We start from the raw sequence: 20,334 nt of genomic DNA, 5'->3' as shown, positions 1-20,334 counted from the left end.
ACCTGGCCACTGAGTCTAGCAGCTGCTGAAGCAGACTTTGGTCCCATTCTTTACACAGGGCTGAGGTAATTACAGTGACTCCTGGAGCACAAGAAAACAGCCTGCAGAACTGACTGTGTCACCAGTCGAAGTTGAGAGCTGAGGCTGCTGGCACCAAAGCTGCCCTCACACTAATGTTGTGGGTGTGTCAGATGAGTTTGATCTTTGTGCCAGAACCATCCTGAGGAGGAGCCAGTGACAGTCACATTCCAACCTCTTTCCGTTTTGAAGCTGGTGGATGTGCCAAGAGAGGACAGTGCTTCCATGAAATATAAAATGTATTAACTTAATGAAAAGCTCAGGGGCAGGCTGGAGTTAATCCCTGTTGCTCCCTGAGGCCTCCAGCAGGATGGATGTTACAGCCTGGGAAAGTGGTGCAGTCACTGGGAGCAGGAGCTCTGCCTAGAGAGAATGGCTCTGGGGGCTAGTGAAGCTGGGAGATTGGAACGGCTCAGAAACAACTCCAAAGGACTCCGCAGGTAGGGGGTTCACTCACTGCAACCCCAGCTGAACTGCATCCTTGGTATTTCCTGGATCCTGGCGCTGATTAGTCAGAGGAGCTGCAGCTATCAAAGGGCCTCGCTCCTGGGATTTGGGGGATAAAGTGTCACTTTCCCATGGGAAACTCAGCTGTGGCTGTAGAGATGCTCACACAGATTCAGAGACCTGCTCAGTCACTTCTCCACTGCCAGGTTCATGTTTGTTTGCTGTTCTCCTCTATTTACTGACAGTCGTAGGAACCGATTGTCAGTTGTAATTTTCCTGTGGGGCGCTGTTGGGAGTGTGCAGGTGTTTTCATCATCAGCTCACCACTGTGAGCTTCCAGAGTGAGAGGGTGAAAGATGGAAGGGAAACACCTGGCGCCAGATTGGGTGCAGCTGATGCAGAGAGGGGGAGAATTTCTAAAGCTCCTAAGGGATTCAGGAGCACAAGCCCCATTGATCCTAACTCTCCTGCATTTGTGAAAATCTTCCCCTCCGAGTGTGAATTGCACCTGCCTGTGCCCTCAAGGCCCTTTGCATTCCCGGGGGGAGGAGACTCACCCCAAGGGAGGACGGGATGAAGCAGCTGTTTCCCTCAGGGGGGTTTCTGGCAGGGAGGGGGGAGCTTTACCTCTCACTGGCAGGGTCTCAGCAGCCGCCACCAAATGCATCTGTCAGCCCAGCGCTCACCTACTTTCTCCCCAGTGCGGCTGCTCTTTGGGCTGTGCTGGCACCTGCTGCTGTCCTGGCCTGAGGCAGGTTACAGCCACTTCACCCTGCCACAGCCCAGACCCAGCCAGAGCTTCCATCAGTGCTATGTGGTGTGAGCCCAGAGTGAAGTCAGCCCTCGTCGGAAGCCCCCCACAGCCACACAGCCTCTTACAGGCGCCAGCGGCCATAGGGGCCTAGGACCACGTTTCCAAAAGAGCTCAGCTCTGAACTGCTCCCAGGCAGGTGCCTGTGTGATGTGGGCAGGTTTCCGGGGGCTCTGAGCAGCAACACTCAGGAGGGCAGGACTGGATTGCACCCAAAATATCACCGACACTGCAGAAAAGGGTCACAAAGATGACTTGGGGGCTGGAGCAAACACCTCACAGAAGGAGACGGAAGGAGATCGATCTGTTCAGTTTAGCAAAGAGAAGAGTGAGAGGTGAGTTTCTGTCATGGATTCACAAGGTCTGGTCTGTGCCTTGGCCTTCAGCCAGCCCCTCAGGAGTGACCCCTTGATTGTGCTGGACCCCACGACCCACACAATTCCACAGAGGCAAGGCCATGGCTTCAGTGACTCAGAAACTGGGCCTTTGAGCACCAGCGATCCCTGGCTTTCTCCATGGCTCCCTGCAGCAAATCTAACCAAGCCAGACTCCCGCAGGAGACTTGTTCTACCCCTTCAGGGCTCAATGTTCTCAGTGAGTATCTGCAGTGACACCAGGCAGCCTTTTCCACACCAAATAACAATGTGTTAGTCCCCTGGTCTATAGAGTCTGAAAGTCCTTAGGTCAGTACAGGGAAGCAAAGTTTAAGAGAGGGTTCAGCCTGGCCTGAGCTGGGGCTCTGCCGAGCCGTGCTGCTGGAGGGCCCAGCTTGGCTCACTCTCTCCCTGTCCCTTTTTGTCTCTCAGTCCCAAGTGAGTTCCTGTGTCTCTGTCAGCCCAGCCCTTTAACACAGACACCTGACACCTTCTCCCTTTGTGCTCCAGCCAGGGCCGGCTCTAGGTTTTTTGCTGCCCCAAGCAAAAAAGATTTTGGCTGCCCCCTACCTCTCCCCCCCTGCTACCCCAGCCCTTGGTTCTTTCTCCCCCCCCACACACCTGCACACCCTGCTGCCCCAGCCCTGCCCCCCCCCCAAAAAACGTGACCTCCTCATTCACCACGGCAATCCCCGTTTACACTTGCAGTGGGGATCAAACCGTTTCTCCTATTTTTATTTCACTTTACTATAAATCTCATCCCCTCGTCCCCTGCAACCCCATCTTTAGTGCTCCACATGCACATGGAAGGCATAGGGACTAACCCTCAAACCTTGTACCCGGAAAGGAATGGTGTCAAGGTTCCTTCCCCACTCTGAACTTTAGGGTACAGATGTGGGGGACCTGCATGAGGAGCTCTAAGCTCAATTACCAGCTTAGATCTGGTCTGGCTGCCACCATTCACAAGCACTCCCTTCCTTGGGTAGCCTTGAGAAACTTCACCAATTTCCTGGTGAACACAGATCCAAACCCCTTGGATCTTAAAACAAGGAGAAATTAACCATCCTCCTTCCTTTTTCCCACCAACTCCTGGTGGATCCAGATCCAACCCACTTGGATCTAAAAACAGGGAAAAAATCAATCAGGTTTTAAGAAAAAGGCTTTTAATTAAAGAAAAGAAAGGTAAAAGAAAACCCCCTGGGAGAGATTAGCATACCAGGTACTCTCACAGGCAACAGATTCAAAACAGAGGATGTTCCCCTGGGCAAAAACTTAGTACACCAATGAAAATACCCAAATACCAGTTTGATTCTACCTCTAATTGCACAAGACAGGTTACAAAGAAATAAACATAAACCTATTTATCCCTTTCTAAAACTTACTACTCTGATAAGAGGCTGGTTCCTTGATCTTTTTCACTCCCGCTGAAACTGAAAACTAAACAAAGGAAAAAACCCTCCTTCCTTTTGAAACATCTTGTTCCCCCATTGGTTCCTCTGGTCAAGTGTGAGCTAGGCTAGGTGAACTTCTTAACCCTTTGCAGGTAAAAGAGGCATTAACCCATAACTGTCTGTTTATGACAGATGGGGATCTAGTAAAGAGGGTTCAGGCAGAGGAGCAGGTGTGGGGGTGCTGGGGGCTCTACACTGGCAGAGAAGTGGCGTGTGATGTACTCACAGAGGAGGGTGGAGGAGAGAGGGTATCGGGAGGGTTGCAGGAGAAGAGGGCTGGGGGGAAGGTACAAGGGGAGAGGTACAGGGAAAGAGAGAGTACAAGAGGAAGGGGTGCAGCGAAGGAGTGATGGGGGGAGGTACAAGTGGAGGGGCTGGGAGTGGGATGGGGGGTGCAAGGGCTGAGAGGGGCAGGCGCTGACAGCTGCTTCCCCAGCCCCGTGCAGGCAGAGCTAAGAGGACGGACGCTGACCTCAGGTGCCCAAGCCAGGGGAGTCCCCTGGTGGGGCAGTATCCGCTGCCCTGCTCGGAGCCGGGCTTTGCCTCTCCCCACCTAGGGCAGGCAGTGCAGGACTGAGGCGGGGGAGGTGCACGGCGGGCTGGGTCCGGGGGCAGGAGGTGGCAGCTCCCCGGCAGCTCGGGCTGCCCAGCCACTCGCCCTGTCAGCGCGAGCTGGGATCTGCACCCCCTGCACAGCCCGGCGGGCGCCCTGCACAGCCCACTCGGGTGGGGAAACACCGCGCCGCCCTGGGGAAACTCAGAGCAGCAGCGGCAGCAGGACCCTCCCCCCTCCCTGCATCCTGGGCCCTGCTTCCCTCCCTCCCCTGCTCCTTACCCACAGGCTGGGCTGCAGTTCAGGCTGCCCTGCCGCTGGGGAGCCCGAGCATCGTCCCCCGGAGCTGAGCCCCTCTCGCTGCCGCAGCCCGGGCTCAGCTCCAGGGATGATGCTCAGGGCAGCCTGAACTGCAGCCCAGCCTGGGCAACACAGGCTGCCATGGGCGCCATCTAGCGACTGAATTCAGAACTGCAGTGTCAGCTCCAGCTCAGCCTGAAAGGTTCAGCTGAACATCTTGGTTCAGGGCCGGCTCCTGGCTTTTTGTGCCCCAAGCAAAAAAAAAAAAAAAAGGGGGGGGGGAGGGGGCTGGAGTGCCGCCCCTTGGAAAGTGCTGCCCCAAGCATATGCTTGGAGCGCTGGTGCCTAGAGCCGGCCCTGGCTCCAGCTCTGGGCTATGGCTCCTCTTCCCTGCAGAGAGGTGGGGGGAAGAAACTTGGTGTAGGAGTTGATGCTTAATCGTTGAGGCTTCCCACTGTCTTTCCAAGATCCTCCATTGATATGGGTTGATTCCAGCCCAGACAGTCCGGGTGGCTCTACATCTAGCCTGTTCGGCCATGTCCCAGCGAGAGAAGCAATTCTTTCCCCCGAAGCAGCAGTGATGCCCAGGGGATCGGTACAGAGTCCTACCGATAGTTCATAAAAATATTTCAGTAAAATTCCCCACCTGTCACATCTTCATGGAGAAAACACAGGGTACTAAAGGGCTCTTTAATACAGTGGAGAAAGGCATAAAAAGAACCAATGGCTGGAAGTTAAAACTGGACAAATTCTAATTAGAAATAAGGCACAGAATTGTAACCATGAGGGTGATTAATCACTGGAACAAACTACCCAGGGAAGTGGTGAATTGTCCATCTCTTGCTGTCTTCAGATAAAGACTTGGTGACTTTCTGGAAGATGCTTCAATCAAACACAAGTTTGGGCTCAGTACAGGGGTAAATGGGTGAGAGTGTTTGGCCTGTGGCACAGATCAGACTAGATGATCTAATCTATATTGGGAGGTGGGCCAATGTAAACATAACTGACCAATGGACCAGGGCTATGAAAGTCAGACAACCTGGCACTATCACTGCATCCCACTCACTCACTGTCTGGTTTGTTATTTCTCCTGTTCCCCAGACCCAGCTACGATGACGGGGAAGGTTCCCTTGTTCTCCCCTGGCTGCACAGTGAGCTCTGCTCTGCCCGGCTACGTCGCTCTCTGCCTCGCTCTACAGGTTCCCAGGCTGGTGTCAGGTAGGAGCTCCGGCCTCCTTGCTGGGTTTGCTGCTGTTGCTATTGCTGGTCATCACCATCCACCTCGCATCACTGCCTTGTCTTGTAAACCACGTCTGCTCAACCTGCCCACAACCAGCAACATGGAGAACTCACAGGCTACACCTGGGTCCCCAGTGACCATGGTTACTATCATACACCATCATGTCAGGCCTAGACAATACATCCATCCTACTGCTCTGGCTGATTTCTGGCAGCTTCTAAAACACAGAACACAGTGAGCACCACTACAGGGCTCGCAAACTATTTAAAAGGACACTACCCAGTTCCTATACGCTGCACTGACCGATCATATACGTCACATATCAGACTCTTCAGCCACAAAGGAGTCCTGAATCCTAGACTCTCCAGTTTAGACGTAACAACCCACAAGTCATTCATGCTGCACTAGGCACCTCTGACTAGGGCTCAGAGCTAGACCTCATCTCACAGTGAGGATGTGATGATATTTGCTGGCTTCTTCCGTCTGTGCCCTCAGTGAATCCCTTGCATTGTCCCACCCACCCCAGGGCTGGCTCCACAGCTACCTGGGCATTTTGGTTCCCCCCGCTGTGGTTTCCATCCTGTTAATTTAACCAGCTCTCTCGGTCTCTCCTGATGTTGAGTCTCTGCACCGAGCCCCCCACATCCTGTGCAGTTTCATTGTGACCAATTCTTTGTTTTCTGCACTTTTCTAACTGCCTCCTCCCTCTCTCCATTATCTGACCCCTGACTTTACCTTTAAAGCCATTGCCTGCATAGCGATGGTCTGTTTTCATATCTTTACACCTTGACAGCCTTTACACCACCCCTCCTGCAGATGAGGAGGCCCCTGTCCTGAAGCAGCATGAAAAGGCCTTGGTGTATCAGAGACCCAGGCCCCAGGGTGCCTATGAGAAGTTAGAGCTTTATTCAGAGATAATAGGGACAGTGTATGACACTCACATGTGAACTCTGTGTGACAGATATTGCAGCCACGTGCAGCATTTTGGGGACTATCGAATTCACTTTATGCATGTTCTGTTTATTTGTGTACCCCTTTATCAATGGTATCTATACATGTTATATGTATCTTTGTGGGTTCGGGATTGTAATCTATGCTATAGGGGAGGGTTACCCCATCTCCTTCAGAATTTGGAAACGATGACGGGTAATTATTTGAGGGACAGGTAACAGCTCCAGAGAAGTACCACTCCTCGGGAGAGTTGCATAAACTGGGTTAGACCAAGTCCCAGAACCCCAAGAGAACAAAGATGTTTGGTATAAAAGCTGGATTTGAAGGACCAGAGGCCCGAGATCTTGGGCTGCAAAGTGACAGGACCTGTTAACCAAGAGGACAAACCCTTAGAGAAAGGTTTGGAAAGACTTTGGAACCTACCAGAGAGTCCCATGTGCCAGATGAGAATTTTTTGGGACAAGTGTAACATGTTCAGACCTTTTATTGGTTTATGCTCTGTCAAGCTTTTGTCTTTAAATGGTCTTTCACTTCTAACGCAGGGTGCTCTCTTACTGTGTGTCTTACTGCTGAATTAATGCCAAACCTCAGCCCCTCGCCAATTTAATTTCCTTTTTTCATTGTACATTTCACAGCACAATTCACAGTGACTGGACCTAACCATCCAATCGCTGCCTCCCTAGATGGGGAGGCCGTCCTGTCCTGCCACCTCTCCCCCAGGATAAGCGCTGAGAACATGGAGGTGAGATGGTTCCGATCCCAGTTCTCTGCAATCGTGCACCTGTACCGTTATGGGCAGGATCAGTATGGACAGCAGATGCCGGAATATCGAGGAAGAACTGAGCTCTTGAAAGACGACATCACCAATGGGAGAGTTTCCCTGAGAATACATGATATCCGGCCCTCCGATGATGGACAGTATACGTGTTTTTTTAAATCCAACATGTCTTATGAAGAAGCTTTATTAGAACTGCAGGTGGCAGGTCAGTAACTTGTTCTGATGTTTAACGTCTTCAACAGGGTAATAAGTGGAGTCAGAAGGTTCATTGTGAGATTACACAATTTTTTTCATTATCGTGGGTCAGCAGCACTGCTCTGGATAAGGTTGATTCTAGTTTGCTGTTTAATATCAATTTTTTGTAAGTTCTCCAAAACCCATACTCAGATTGTCTTGAAAATTGCTGTAATTCATTGGTCTCTGGGGTGGGGCTAGTGGCCCAAATTTGAGGGCATTGGAGCAAGGGGTTAATGAGACACACTAACTCCCTTAAACAGTCAAGTGACATTAACATGTTGTGGTTATTACAATTATTTTGTGCACACAAGGGGAAACAATGGCTGATCCTCCCCAAACTGATGCCATCAGCTGGGACTGATCTCCGCTCATGTCTGGCCCCTTCAGGGTTACAGTGGTTGATACACAGGGCCCTGTAGTCCAGAGCCTGGTCTAAGAGTGGGAGAACTGAGGAATTCCCTGCCCCCAGGACTGGTAGAGGCAGGAGGCCTGACCCCTGAAGTTGCTGTCAGAGAGACCAGCGAGGGGACAGAGGTGCAGCTAGTTCTGTAACGATGACATGAGGTTTAGGCCAGGTGTAGTGAACACCTGGGTCTACATTCAAACACTGAGCCTACTCCACACAAACCACCCCCAACTTGCAAAATGTTATCGCCTTGTCACCCTTGCCCTGTGGGTGTGGATTTCTTCTGGGACATTGCCTTCACTTACCCCTCACCAAGAGCTGGTGATCACTGGCATATCTGACACCAGGCTGCTGACAATCCCCACAGCAATGAGTCTGAGCCCTGCTACTGACAGAGCCCTCACTGCTCAGTTCTGAAATGAGTCATGATTGATCCCTCAAGATACACCTGCACCTCTCCTGATGTCACTGTGACAGCTCTGCCAGTAAACTCTAAATAATCCCTCCACTGGTCATTACAGCTACACCGAACATAGTGGATGCAGCTTTAGTGCATGCAACCAATTCCCAGTGGTTATTATGAGCTCCAAAGGCACAGAGTTAAGGTTGTTTGGGTGTTTACCTTCCCAATGGATTTCCTCATTTTAGAGGTCTGAGTATTGCTGAACTCAGCGTTCTGGAAGTGCATGAGATAGTACAGAGTAAAGGTTGCCTGGAGGTAACTAAGGCTACATCTATACTACAGCCAGGATCAACAGAGTGGAGATTGATGCATCGGCAGTCGATTTAGCGGGTCTAGTGAAAACGCCAAATTGACCGCAGATCACTCTCCAGTCAACTCATGTACTCTACCCTCTATGAGAAGAGAAAAGGTAAGTCAGTGGGAGACTGAATAATAATAAATATTATTCATGTAGCTGGAGTTGCGTACCTAAAGTCGACTTACCGCAATAGTATAGACCTACCCTAAGTTTTTTTGTCAGTGAATGGACATGAGGAAGGATTACAGGAAGGTGCCACTGTTTGTGCTGTGCTCCACTGATTTGAATTGCAGCATGTATCTGCCTGCAGTGCAGCTGCATTCCCTGTGTTCAGTGTAGCTGTACTGACCAGTGGAGAGAGTAGTGGGAACAGGGTCTCAGAGCTGCCACTGTGATATGGAAGGGCAGGAGATAGTATCACCAGGCAGCCTGAACTCTGTGCTAGCCAAAGTTTTGTCAGTGAATTTTCTAGTTGTGTTGTTTGTTTTTTTTAACAGAAAGAGAAATGTTTGTTGTAGGAGCTAGTGGCCATTTACGTGCTTGTAGTTCTCACCTAGGTTTGCAGCAGGGCCGCCCAGAGGATTCCGGGGGCCCGGGGTCTTAAGCGGTGGGGGGCCCCTTCCGTTCTGGGACACGCCGCCAAAGTGCCCCGAAGACCCGCGGTGGGGGGGGGTCCCCGCCGCGGGCCTTCGGGGCACTTAGGCTGTGGGTCCCGGAACCGACGGGGCCCCCGCCGCCGAAGACCGGGCTGCGCTTCGGCGGCGGCGGGTCCCGCTTCCCCCCCCGCCCCGGCCCCGGCGCCGGCCGGTCCCGCTCCCCCCCCCCGCCCTGGCCCGGGCCCGGCCCCGGCGGGTCCCGCTTCCCCCCCCTGCCCGGCCCGGGGCCGGCGGGTCCCGCTTCCCCTCCCCCCCCGCCCCGGCCCGGGCCCGGCCCCGGCGGGTCCCGCTCCCCCCCCCCGCCCTGGCCCGGCCCCGGTGGGTCCCGCTCCCCCCCCGCCCCCGCCCCGGCCCGGCCCGGCCCGGCCCGGCCCGGGCGGGTCCCGCTCCCCCCCCGCCCCGGCCCAGCCCCGGCGGGTCCCGCTCCCCCCCGCCCCAGCCCGGCCCGGCCCGGGCGGGTCCCGCTCCCCCCCGCGGCCCGGCCCGACCTCTTACCCGAGCGCGTCTCCAGCGGGGCCTGAGCTTCGTCCCGCTCAGAGCCGCGTGGTGAGGGGGCGGGGCTGTGAGCTCCACGCCGAGCGGAGGCAGCTGCCCCGCCCGCTCCCCACAGGGCTCGGATCGGGGCGGGGCTCAGGGGCTCGGCAGGAGACTTGGCGCTTGATGCGCCGAGGCTCCAGGAGAGGGGCGGAGGCGGGAGCCTCCGCTCTTTTCTTGGGGGCCCCTGCGGGTCCCGCCCCGGCCCAGCCCAGCCCAGCCCGGCCCCGGCGGGTCCCGCTCTCCCCCCCCGCCCCGGCCCGGCCGGGCCCGGCCCCGGCGGGTCCCGCTCTGCCCCCCCCGGCCCGGCCTGGCCCGGCCCCGGCGGGTCCCGCTCCCCCCCCCCCCCGCCCCGCCCCGCCCCCCCCCGGCCCAGCCCGGTCCCGGCGGGTCCCGCTCCCCCCCCCGCCCCACCCCGCCCCAGCCCGGTCCCGGCGGGTCCCGCTCCCCCCCCGCCCCGCCCCGCCCCAGCCCGGTCCCGGCTGTTCCCATCTTCTCTTCCATCCCCATCACCCCTCCCAGCGAGTGTTTGCAGGTATAATTTATTTTCTTTTCAAATATAGTTTCAGCACCTTCTGAATTATCTCAAAAAGGAAAAACAAAATCAAAACAAAAAACCCACCCACCTCGAAATAGGCCTTGTCTACACTGCCAACTTTTGTTGACAAAAGTTACCGTGACAATCAAAAAGCATCATTATAATGTAGCCCTTCTGCCAGCTGGAGTAGGCAGCAAGAAGGGCTGGGTTCAATATCCAGGGGGTTCCTTTTCGACAATATAAACAAAACCGGCTTGAGCCCCCACCCAGTAATGTGGGAAAATTTCACTCTACCCTCTTGGCGCTTCTAAGAGGCAATTCTTCCCCTCTCGCAAGCACAAAGTCTGAGATAGAAATAGTTTCTTTAATAAAAGTAACCTAGCATTAATCTGAGAGAGCAGCACAAGCGATATTCATTAACTCAAAAGCATCAGCAAGTCACTCTCCGCAGAGTGTGCTGGGCAGTGTCCTTTGCTTCAGGTTCTTGAATCCAACAACCAAGTTCTTGTAGTGTGCCCCTCATTTAACCACCACTCACAGTTGTTGTGCCTGGTCAGCACAGACTCAGAGTTCATAGGTACATCTTTGTGCATGCTGCTCTTGCCATGAGCAGAGCGGTGGTGGGGGAAATGCATCCGCGGGCCACCTGGCTGCTGCTCCTACCAGCCGTCCCCACCAGCCGCCTGCCTGCTGGTCCCACCGTCCGCCTGCTTACTGCTCCCATTGGCCACCTCTGCGGACCACCTGCCCACTGCTTCTGTTGGCCAACTGCTCCCTGCTCCCACCTGCCCACTACTCCTGCCGGCCGCCTGCTCTCTGCTCCCACCAGCCGGATTAAGATCATTCAGATTAAGATCATTTTATTTCAGTTTAGCTCATCAGTAAAAGTGTGATCTGGGGCAGAAGGCAATACCTTAACCCTGCATTTCTTTGGTATCTAATGTCTGTATTTTGTGGGTGTGAGTGTGGGTGTGTTTCCTGGCTCTCAGTGAAGTCCAGTTTTCTGCTGCCAGCTTCTGTGCTCTGGAAGGGTACAAGCAGGGGCAGCTCTAGGCACCAGCTAAACAAGCTGGTGCCTAGGGCAGCAAAATGTAGGGGGTGGCATAAGGCTGGGGCCCCAGCTCATCCCGCCGCTGCGAGCCGAGGAGCAGCCCGTCTCCTGCAGCCGGGGCAGGGCCGCGCTACCGGCTCCGCTTGGGGGAGAGGGGGGGCCCCTTACCGGTAGCGTGGACCCGCCTGGCTGCAGAAGACGGGCCACTCCTCCTCCACTTGTTCGCGCCCGGGTCCTAAACAGCGCTGCAGCCGCCTGGCTCCGGGAGGGCTGAGCTCTTCCCCGCTCAGAGCCGCGTGGTCAGGGGGAGGGGCTGTGAGCTCCGGGCCGAGCGGCTCCTCCCCTTACCACGCGGCTCAGAGCGGGGAAGAGCTCAGCCCCCTCCGAAGCCAGGCAGCTGCAGCGCTGTGCAGGGCCGCTTCTCGAGGGGCGCGGTGAGCCGGGGGTAAGCAGCCGGGGCCGGGGGGTTGGCTAAGGGGCAGGGAGTCCCGGAGACACTCAGGGGGCAGGGAGGGGGCACGGGTTCTGTGGGGGGGGGGCGGTCAGGGGCCAGGGAAGGAGGGGTTGGATGGGGGGGGTCTCAGGGAGGTGGTTGTCAGGCACCCCCTGACCCCATTACCCCCCAGGCCCAGCCCTGACCCCCAGCTCTGAGCCCAGCCCCTCTGATCCGGACACCCCCCTGACCCTAGTCCCCCCACAGCCCTGACCCCCAGCTCCGAGCCCAGCCCCTCTGATCCGGACACCCCCCTCACCCCCCTTACCACGCGGCTCTGAGCGGGGAAGAGCTCAGTCCCCTCCAGAGCCAGGCGGCTGCAGCGCTGTGCAGGGCCGCTTCTCGAGGCGCGCAGTGAGCCGGGGGTAAGCAGCTGGGGCCACGGAGTTGGCTAAGGGGCAGGGAGTCCCGGGGACACTCAGGGGGCACGGAGCGGGCACAGGTTCTGTGGGTGGGGCAGTCAGGGGCCAGGGAAGGGGGGGTTGGATTGGGGGGGTCTCAGGGAGGTGGTTGTCAGGCACCTCCCAACCCCATTACCCCCCAGGCCCAGCCCTGACCCCCAGCTCCAAGCCCAGCCCCTCTGACGTGGGCACCCCCCCAGCCCCATCCCCCTCACAGCCCTGACCCCCAGCTCCGAGCCCAGCCCCTCTGATCCAGACACCCCCCTGACCCTATTCCCCCCACAGCCCTGACCCCCAGCTCCAAGCCCAACCCCTCTGATCCAGACACCCCCTGACCCCATTCTCCCCACAGCCCTGACCCCCAGCTCTGAGCCCAGCTCCTCTGAGCTGGACACCCCCCTGACCCCATTCCCCCCACAGCCCTGACCCCCAGCTCTGAGCCCAGTCCATCTGATCTGGACACCCCCCGACCCCACCCCCCACAGCCCTGACCCTCATCTCCAAGCCCAGCCCCTTTGAGCTGGGCACCCTCCAACCCCATCCCCCCCACCCCAGACCCCCAGCTCTGAGGCAAGCCCCTCTGAGCCAGACAACCTCTGACCCCATCTCCTCACAGTCCTGAGCCCAGCCCCTGTGAGCCGGGCACCCCCCAGAGCCCAGCTCCCCACCCAGCCCTGGGCAACAGCAGCACCACCTCCAGGCAGTGACAGCCCATTGGCACCAACCATCACCATCACCCAGCAACAGCCCATTATGTAATTGCAAATGTTTACAGACCAGTAAAGCATTTAATGTTTTTAAATAATGTATTTGGTGTATTTTCAAATTATTACAAATTAATTTTCACTAGTTATTTTTTACATTTCCAAATACATGTTACTATAGTATTGCAACTTTTTTAATGGAAGGGGCCCCCAAAATTGCTTTGCCCCTCTGGGCAGCCCTACTCAGTGTGTGTGAGGAGCCAGGGAGGGAGGGAAACGGGGTCTCCTGGAGCCGAGCCCGGGCTGCGATGGTGGCGAGGGGCTCCTGGAGTGTGTGAGGAGGTGAGCGGCCGGCTGGGTTCGTCGGTGCTGAGCAGGTAGCCGCGCAGCCGGAGATCCTCGCCTTCCCTCCTGCCGGGGCTGGGCCAGGGCACCATGAGGCTGAAGAGCAGCAGGTCCAGGGGGCTCTCCAGGTCCTCGGCCGCCAGCATGTCGGGGGTGAGGGCGGTGAGCGCGAACGGATCCACCTTGGCCACCAGCAGTGCTGCGAAGCCCAGGGAGGGGGCTGTGTTCTTTGCGCCACCCCGTAGCCGCGCTGCCACCTGGAAGTACTCCCGCTCCGCGCCGCCCAGCAGCTTCACCCGCATGGGGACAGAGTCACAGCTGGGCCAGGGCTCGGCTGCAGTGTGCTGGTAGCGGATCCCACATTTGGGGGGGAGCCCAGTGCTGGGGCAACAGGGGGTGTGAGTGGGGGGCACTGGTGGGCTGGGGGGGCTCATGTCTGGGGGCGGGCAGCCAAAATTTTTTTTGCTTGGGGCGGCAAAAAACCTAGAGCCGGCCCTAATATGGAGACTCTTAAATGATTTGGAAATGGCTTATATTAATGTAGCTTGAGTTGATTCCTTCTTGATTTAAGAGTGTCCACACAGGGGTTCACACTGGTTTAAAAAAAAAACACTTTAACAAAACTGGAGCAAGTTTGTGCATAGAACAGCCCTGACATTAAGATTAATTCTATCAAATTGGAATCTGACCAGATTAACTGACCAGCTGCACTTGTGGACTCACATTCAGTTCTCAGTTTAATAGGAAATGGCTTTTGATAACAGAGTAATAAAACATTTGACTCATTACTGGGCACTGTAGGATTATCACAAGTTCATTTATTTCTTCTGTAGGTTTGGGCTCTGCTCCTGCCATCTCTGTGGAGGGACATCAGGACGGAGGGATTCGGGTGGTGTGTCGATCAGCCGGATGGTACCCACAGCCCGAGGCTCTGTGGAGAGATCCTCAGGGGCAGGTCTTACCATCAGCCTCTGAAAAAATATCCCCAGAGGCCAATGGCCTGTTTCAAGCAGAGATTGCCATTGTTCTAACTGAAGAGTCCAACCAGAAAGTGTCCTGCTGTGTCAGGAACCCCCGGCTCAACCAGGAGAGAGAGTCAGAGATTTCCATAGCAGGTCAGTGCCCGTCCCAGCCGCACATGGATAGACTGAGATGCTGCAGACATGAGCAGAGAGTATTTATCATTGTGTCTCCTGTTTATTGGCCTGAACCTTCCATGTGCTGAGCACGTCTTGTAAAGTTCTGAATAACCTCAATTCTCCTTGGGTATGTCTACACTGCAATTCAAAACCCTCTGGTGACCCAGGCCAGCTGGCTCAGGCTAAGGGCCTCAGACTAAGGGCCTGTTAAATTGTGGTATAGATGTCTGAGCTTGGGCTGGACCCTGCAACATGCACTAAAAATTCCATGCTGTGCTTTGATCTACCCCACTTTAAAATGGGAACAGATCAAAGTGCGTCAGGGAACTTTTAGTGCAGTTCAGCAGGGTGCACACAGCCAGTTAGTGCACAGCAGGCCAGTGCACAGTGGATTTACACCCCAGCCGGCCACGCACTAACTGTACCTATAGATGAGCCACCGTAGAACAAGGTGGGTGAGTTGTGCCTGCTGCCTTCGGGAGACACCTGCCTCTCTGTTCTGGGGTTCTTGTGTATTCAGATTCTGGATTTTAAGAGATAAAGTCATGATGCACTGCAGCCTTCCAGCAGGACTATTTATGCTTATATCTCACTCTGTGTGTGTGTGTGTGTGTGTGTGTGTGTGTGTGTGTGTGCACGCACACGCTGTGAACATCACAATTCTCTGTGGGGGTGGGGGAGGGAATTCTCCTTTGTTCTCAGTGAGAGTTTTGGGTGCTAAATATTTATGAAAATCTGGGTAATAAAGTCACTTTTCCTGACTAGCACAAGAGAGCCCTGAATATGGCCTGAGCTTTCCTACTTAGATTACATCTGAAAATACCAGCAATAAAAGTTCAGGGCCAGAATATGCAGAATGAATATTTCATCACTATAATAGTAAGAACGTTGTATTTGTAACTATAATAGTAAGAATGTTGTATTTGTAAAGCACTATTTGTCTGAGGTCTCATAGTGCTAGACTGCTGGTTAGTCTATGATATGTCCAGTATTACCTGATTGTTATGTACACAGCACACACGGAGAGTTAGAAACAAAACATAAAAACTGTTCCTGAAAGGCTACAATGTCACACTGCTTTATTTCTAAGGACCCAGAACTCTAACATGCCACAGCCAAATACAGAGAGAGACAAAGCAGGCTGCTCCCTAAGGCAGAACTGAACCCACCCTGCTCTAGGCTGGCTCTTTGCAGACTGACTGCAGAGGACCCAGATGTACGCTCCCTACAGAGCCCCCTAGCCTGCAAGTAGGACCAGGAATCCCCTCAGGATTTCAAGTGTCAGCTTGTAATTTTTACAGTTTTCAATACACCGCACTAATAACTTAGCAAGAACCCTCTAGTCAGCCATTGCTCCTAGCCCAGGGAAGGGGACTCTGGAGGAATTATGACTCTGAATCTCCAGGCTCAACTTTTGTTTTTATTAAAATCCTGCATTAACATATTTTGGGCCAGATTCTTTCATATGGCTGAGGAGAGTCGGGGGTGTCAGGAAGCTGGTCACAACTCTCTGATTCTAAGGGCTACTCTGCACTGGCTGCAGCTTGGTGATCACTTAGAGCAACTTAGGGAATGCCTGAATGTATGTCAGTGGGGGATAGGAGCAGCATAATGGAGCTGCACCCTACCCACAACATACCCCCTCCCAGTAATTAACCATGTTCAGTGGGCTCTCACTGGTTTAATAATAAAGCGCAAAGCAGCCATATTCCCCTGTGAGATTCTTTTAACTAGTCACAGAGTCATCACTGTCACAGTGTCCTGTCTTCATTCTGCGCGTTTGCTCCTAAGTCAATGGCACTTTTTCTTGCAGAGCTGTTTTTCCCACGAGTCAATCCCTGGATGGTGGCTCTGAGTGTGATCCTGGCTCTCCTGGCTGTTCTCATTCTCCTGGCCTGTTACTACTGCTGTAGGTAGCACAGAGCAAAAGGTTAAGTAACAAGAGGTGGGAACTTGGTGAGAGAGAGACAGAGATTAAAAAAAAATGAGGAGTCTTTGTGGCATCTTAGAGACTAACAAATGTATTTGAGCATAAGCTTTCGTGGACTAGAACCCATTTCATCAGATGCATGGAGTGAAAATACAGGAGCAGGTATAAATACACAGCACATGAAAAGATGGGAGTTGCCTTACCAGGTGGGGGTGTCAATCTAATGAGACAATTCAATTAACAGTAGGATTCCAAGAGAGGAAAAATCACTTTTGTGGTGGTAATGAGAGTGGCCCATTTCAAACAGTTGACAAGAAGGTGTGAGTAACAGTTGGGGGAAATTAGGTTTTGTAATGACCCATCCACTCTCAGTCTTTATTCAGGCCTAATCTGATGGTGTCCAGTTTGCAAATTAATTCCAGTTCTGCAGTTTCTCTTTGGAGTCTGTTTCTGAAGGTTTTTTTGTTGTAGAATTGCCACTTTTAGGTCTGTTATTGAGTGACCAGAGAGATCGAAGTGTTCTCCTATTGGTTTTTTAATGTTATAATTCCTGATGTCAGATTTGTGTCCATTTATAAATAAATGAACAAAGATCCCCCTCCGACATCCAAACTCCATCCTGGAGCCTGCACCCGGAACCTTCTCCTGCACCCCAACCCCCTGTCCCATCCGTGACCCCACCCCAGGGCCCAGATCTCCAGCTGGAGCCTACACCCCAACTCCCTGCCCAGCCCTCAGCTGCCTCCTGCACTCCAAACCCCTTTGCCCCAGCCTGGAGCCCTCTCCTGCACCCAAAACCTCCCATCCCAATCCCACAGTGCCAGACAGAACCTTCACGTCCTCCCACACCTCAACCCCCTCCCCAACCTGGAGCCCCATCCCACACTCTGAACCCCTCATTTCTTGCACCACTCCAGAGCCTAGGGGAAGCCCTGAGCCTCTGCGCTCTGCCCCCTGCCTGTGGGGCTGTGTGGCCCCCGACTATTTTTTTCTGTGGGTCAGTGGCCCCTGATAGAAAAAGGATCCCCAGCCCTGCTTTAACAGATACGTTATATGGGTTGAGTAATGTTTAGGATACAGGGATTAACTAATTTTAAGTTGTATGTAAAGTTTGTGTATGTGCCCGGAGAGAGCTATGCTGGGCGCATTTCCAAACACTAAACAATCAGAACAATTAACTGTGACTGTCTTGTTCCCTGGGCCTTTCAGAGAATTCTCCGCACTAGCTACGCTGGTGAGCTGTGGCTAGGATTCTGTAATAACACAAACACACTCAGGATTTGCACAGCTGGTCTGAAACGCTACTCACACTGGGCACAAGATGCTCTAGCTCAGGCTGTGCTCAGCAGTGATAGTGACCTGAGCATCCAGCTTTGCTGGGACAACCCATTCTTTGCTGGGAAACCCACTATCTACCACTATCCCCCCTAGGGGGAGCTCTTCCCTGTTATTCCTAGGACCAAGGGCAGACACCATCCACAAGATCAGGATCTGGCCTAGGATGGAGCCAGCAAGACCCTGTTCCTTATCCAGCCCAGGTCAAAGTCCCATTCCCATCGTTCTCTTCCCTCCCCCATCCCCACAGTCGGGAGCTGGGGCCATTCAAGGGATGGGCACAGAGGACAGCAGACAGGGAACTCAATAAACAGAGACCTTTCTTCCCACAACAGCCATATCTGATGTGAGTGGGTCTAGGACTCAAGCAGCAGGGTCGGCTGCTACGACCCATAGAGGCCACAGCCTGTGGGGACAGGCTGAACCACTCATTGTTGCAGTCCAGTCCCAGGCAGCAGGGACACAGAGGGCAGAGGTCTCCACAGACAGACCTATCTGTGTGACCCATTTGTCCGGCTCTTTGTTTCTCTGTCTCATAACTACAGCGGAGCTGCATTAAACAGTAATAGGAACTTCACCATAAATGGATAGAAATTTCATGCTCTAATAAAAATATAACATTAGGGATCTATTATCGAGCACCTGACCAGGACAGTAATAGTGATGATGAAATGCTAAGGGAATTTAGAGAGGCTATCAAAATTAAGAACCCAATAATAGTGGGGGATTTCAATTATCCCCATATTGACTGGGAACATTTCACTTCAGGACGAAATGCAGAGATAAAATTTCTCAATACTTTAAATGACTGCTTCATGGAGCAGCTGGTACGGGAACCCACAAGGGGAGAGGCAACTCTAGATTTAATCCTGAGTGGAGCACAGGAGCTGGTCCAAGAGGTAACTATAGCAGGACCACTTGGAAATAGTGACCATAATACAATAGCATTCAACATCCCTGTGAGGGGAAGAACACCTCAACTGCCCAACACTGTGTCATTTAATTTCAAAAGGGGGAACTATACAAAAATGGGGGGGTTAGTTAGACAAAAGTTAAAAGGTACAGTGACTAAAGTGAAATCCCTGCAAGTTGCGTGGGCCCTTCTTAAAGACACCATAATAGAGGCCCAAATTCAATGTATACCCCAAATTAAGAAAAACAGTAAAAGAACTAAAAAAGAGCCACTGTGGCTTAACAACCATGTAAAAGAAGCAGTGAGAGATAAAAACACTTCCTTTAAAATGTGGAAGTCAAATCCTAGTGAGGCAAATAGAAAGGAGCACAAACACTGCCAACTTAAGTGCAAGAGTGTAATAAGAAAAGCGAAAGAGGAGTTTGAAGAACAGCTAGCCAAAAACTCCAAAGGTAATAACAAAATGTTTTTTAAGTACATCAGAAGCAGGAAGCCTGCTAAACAACCAGTGGGGCCCCTTGACGATTGAAATACAAAAGGAGCGCTTAAAGACGATAAAGTCATTGCGGAGAAACTAAATGGATTCTTTGCTTCAGTCTTCACGGCTGAGGATGTTAGGGAGATTCCCAAACCTGAGCTGGCTTTTGTAGGTGACAAATCTGAGGAACTGTCACAGATTGAAGTGTCACTAGAGGAGGTTTTGAAATTAATTGATAAACTCAACATTAACAAGTCACCGGGACCAGATGGCATTCACCCAAGAGTTCTGAAAGAACTCCTATGAGAAGTTGTGGAACTATTAACTAAGGTTTGTAACCTGTCCTTTAAATCGGCATCGGTACCCAATGACTGGAAGTTAGCGAATGTAACGCCAATATTTAAAAAGGGCTCTAGAGGTGATCCCGGCAATTATAGATCGGTAAGTCTAACATCGGTACCGGGCAAATTAGTCGAAACAATAGTTAAAAATAAAATTGTCAGACACATAGAACAACACAAACTGTTGAGCAATAGTCAACATGGTTTCTGTAAAGGGAAATCGTGTTTTACTAATCTATTAGAGTTCTTTGAAGGGGTCAACAAACATGTGGACAAGCGGGATCCGGTGGACATAGTGTACATAGATTTCCAGAAAGCCTTTGACAAGTTCCCTCACCAAAGGCTCTTACGTAAATTAAGCTGTCATGGGATAAAAGGGAAGGTCCTTTCATGGATTGAGAACTGGTTAAAGGACAGGGAACAAAGGGTAGGAATTAATGGTAAATTCTCAGAATGGAGAGGGGTAACTAGTGGTGTTCCCCAAGGGTCAGTCCTAGGACCAATCCTATTCAATTTATTCATAAATGATCTGGAGAAAGGGGTAAACAGTGAGGTGGCAAAGTTTGCAGATGATACTAAACTGCTCAAGATAGTTAAGACCAAAGCAGATTGTGAAGAACTTCAAAAAGATCTCACAAAACTAAGTGATTGGACAACAAAATGGCAAATGAAATTTAATGTGGATAAATGTAAAGTAATGCACATTGGAAAAAATAACCCCAACTATACATACAACATGATGGGGGCTAATTTAGCTACAACGAGTCAGGAAAAAGATCTTGGAGTCATCGTGGATAGTTCTCTGAAGATGTCCACGCAGTGTGCAGAGGCGGTCAAAAAAGCAAACAGGATGTTAGGAATCATTAAAAAGGGGATAGAAAATAAGACTGAGAATATATTATTGCCCTTATATAAATCCATGGTATGCCCACATCTCAAATACTGTGTACAGATGTGGTCTCCTCACCTCAAAAAAGATATTCTAGCACTAGAAAAGGTTCAGAAAAGGGCAACTGAAATGATTAGGGGTTTAGAGAGGGTCCCATACGAGGAAAGATTAAAGAGGCTAGGACTCTTCAGCTTGGAAAA

The 20,334-nt window shown here is 52.6% G+C and overlaps 1 protein-coding gene across 1 annotated transcript in view; it reads left to right on the top strand.

Moving 5' to 3' along the window:
* The first annotated feature begins 1,635 nt into the window (after positions 1-1,635).
* LOC123345263 (butyrophilin subfamily 1 member A1-like) overlaps positions 1,636-20,334 on the top strand; it is a 33,479-nt gene continuing 14,780 nt past the window's right edge. Inside the window, exons 1-5 of the mRNA XM_044982012.1 lie at positions 1,636-1,671; positions 5,116-5,232; positions 6,841-7,188; positions 13,943-14,224; positions 16,062-16,157. Coding sequence (XP_044837947.1) covers positions 5,127-5,232; positions 6,841-7,188; positions 13,943-14,224; positions 16,062-16,157 — 832 coding nt within the window. The 5' untranslated portion in view covers positions 1,636-1,671; positions 5,116-5,126. The remainder of the gene's footprint in view (positions 1,672-5,115; positions 5,233-6,840; positions 7,189-13,942; positions 14,225-16,061; positions 16,158-20,334) is intronic.

Source organism: Mauremys mutica, chromosome 12, assembly GCF_020497125.1.
Source record: "Mauremys mutica isolate MM-2020 ecotype Southern chromosome 12, ASM2049712v1, whole genome shotgun sequence".
Classification (NCBI taxonomy): domain Eukaryota; kingdom Metazoa; phylum Chordata; order Testudines; family Geoemydidae; genus Mauremys; species Mauremys mutica.
This window is presented reverse-complemented; position numbering and strand designations above follow the sequence as displayed.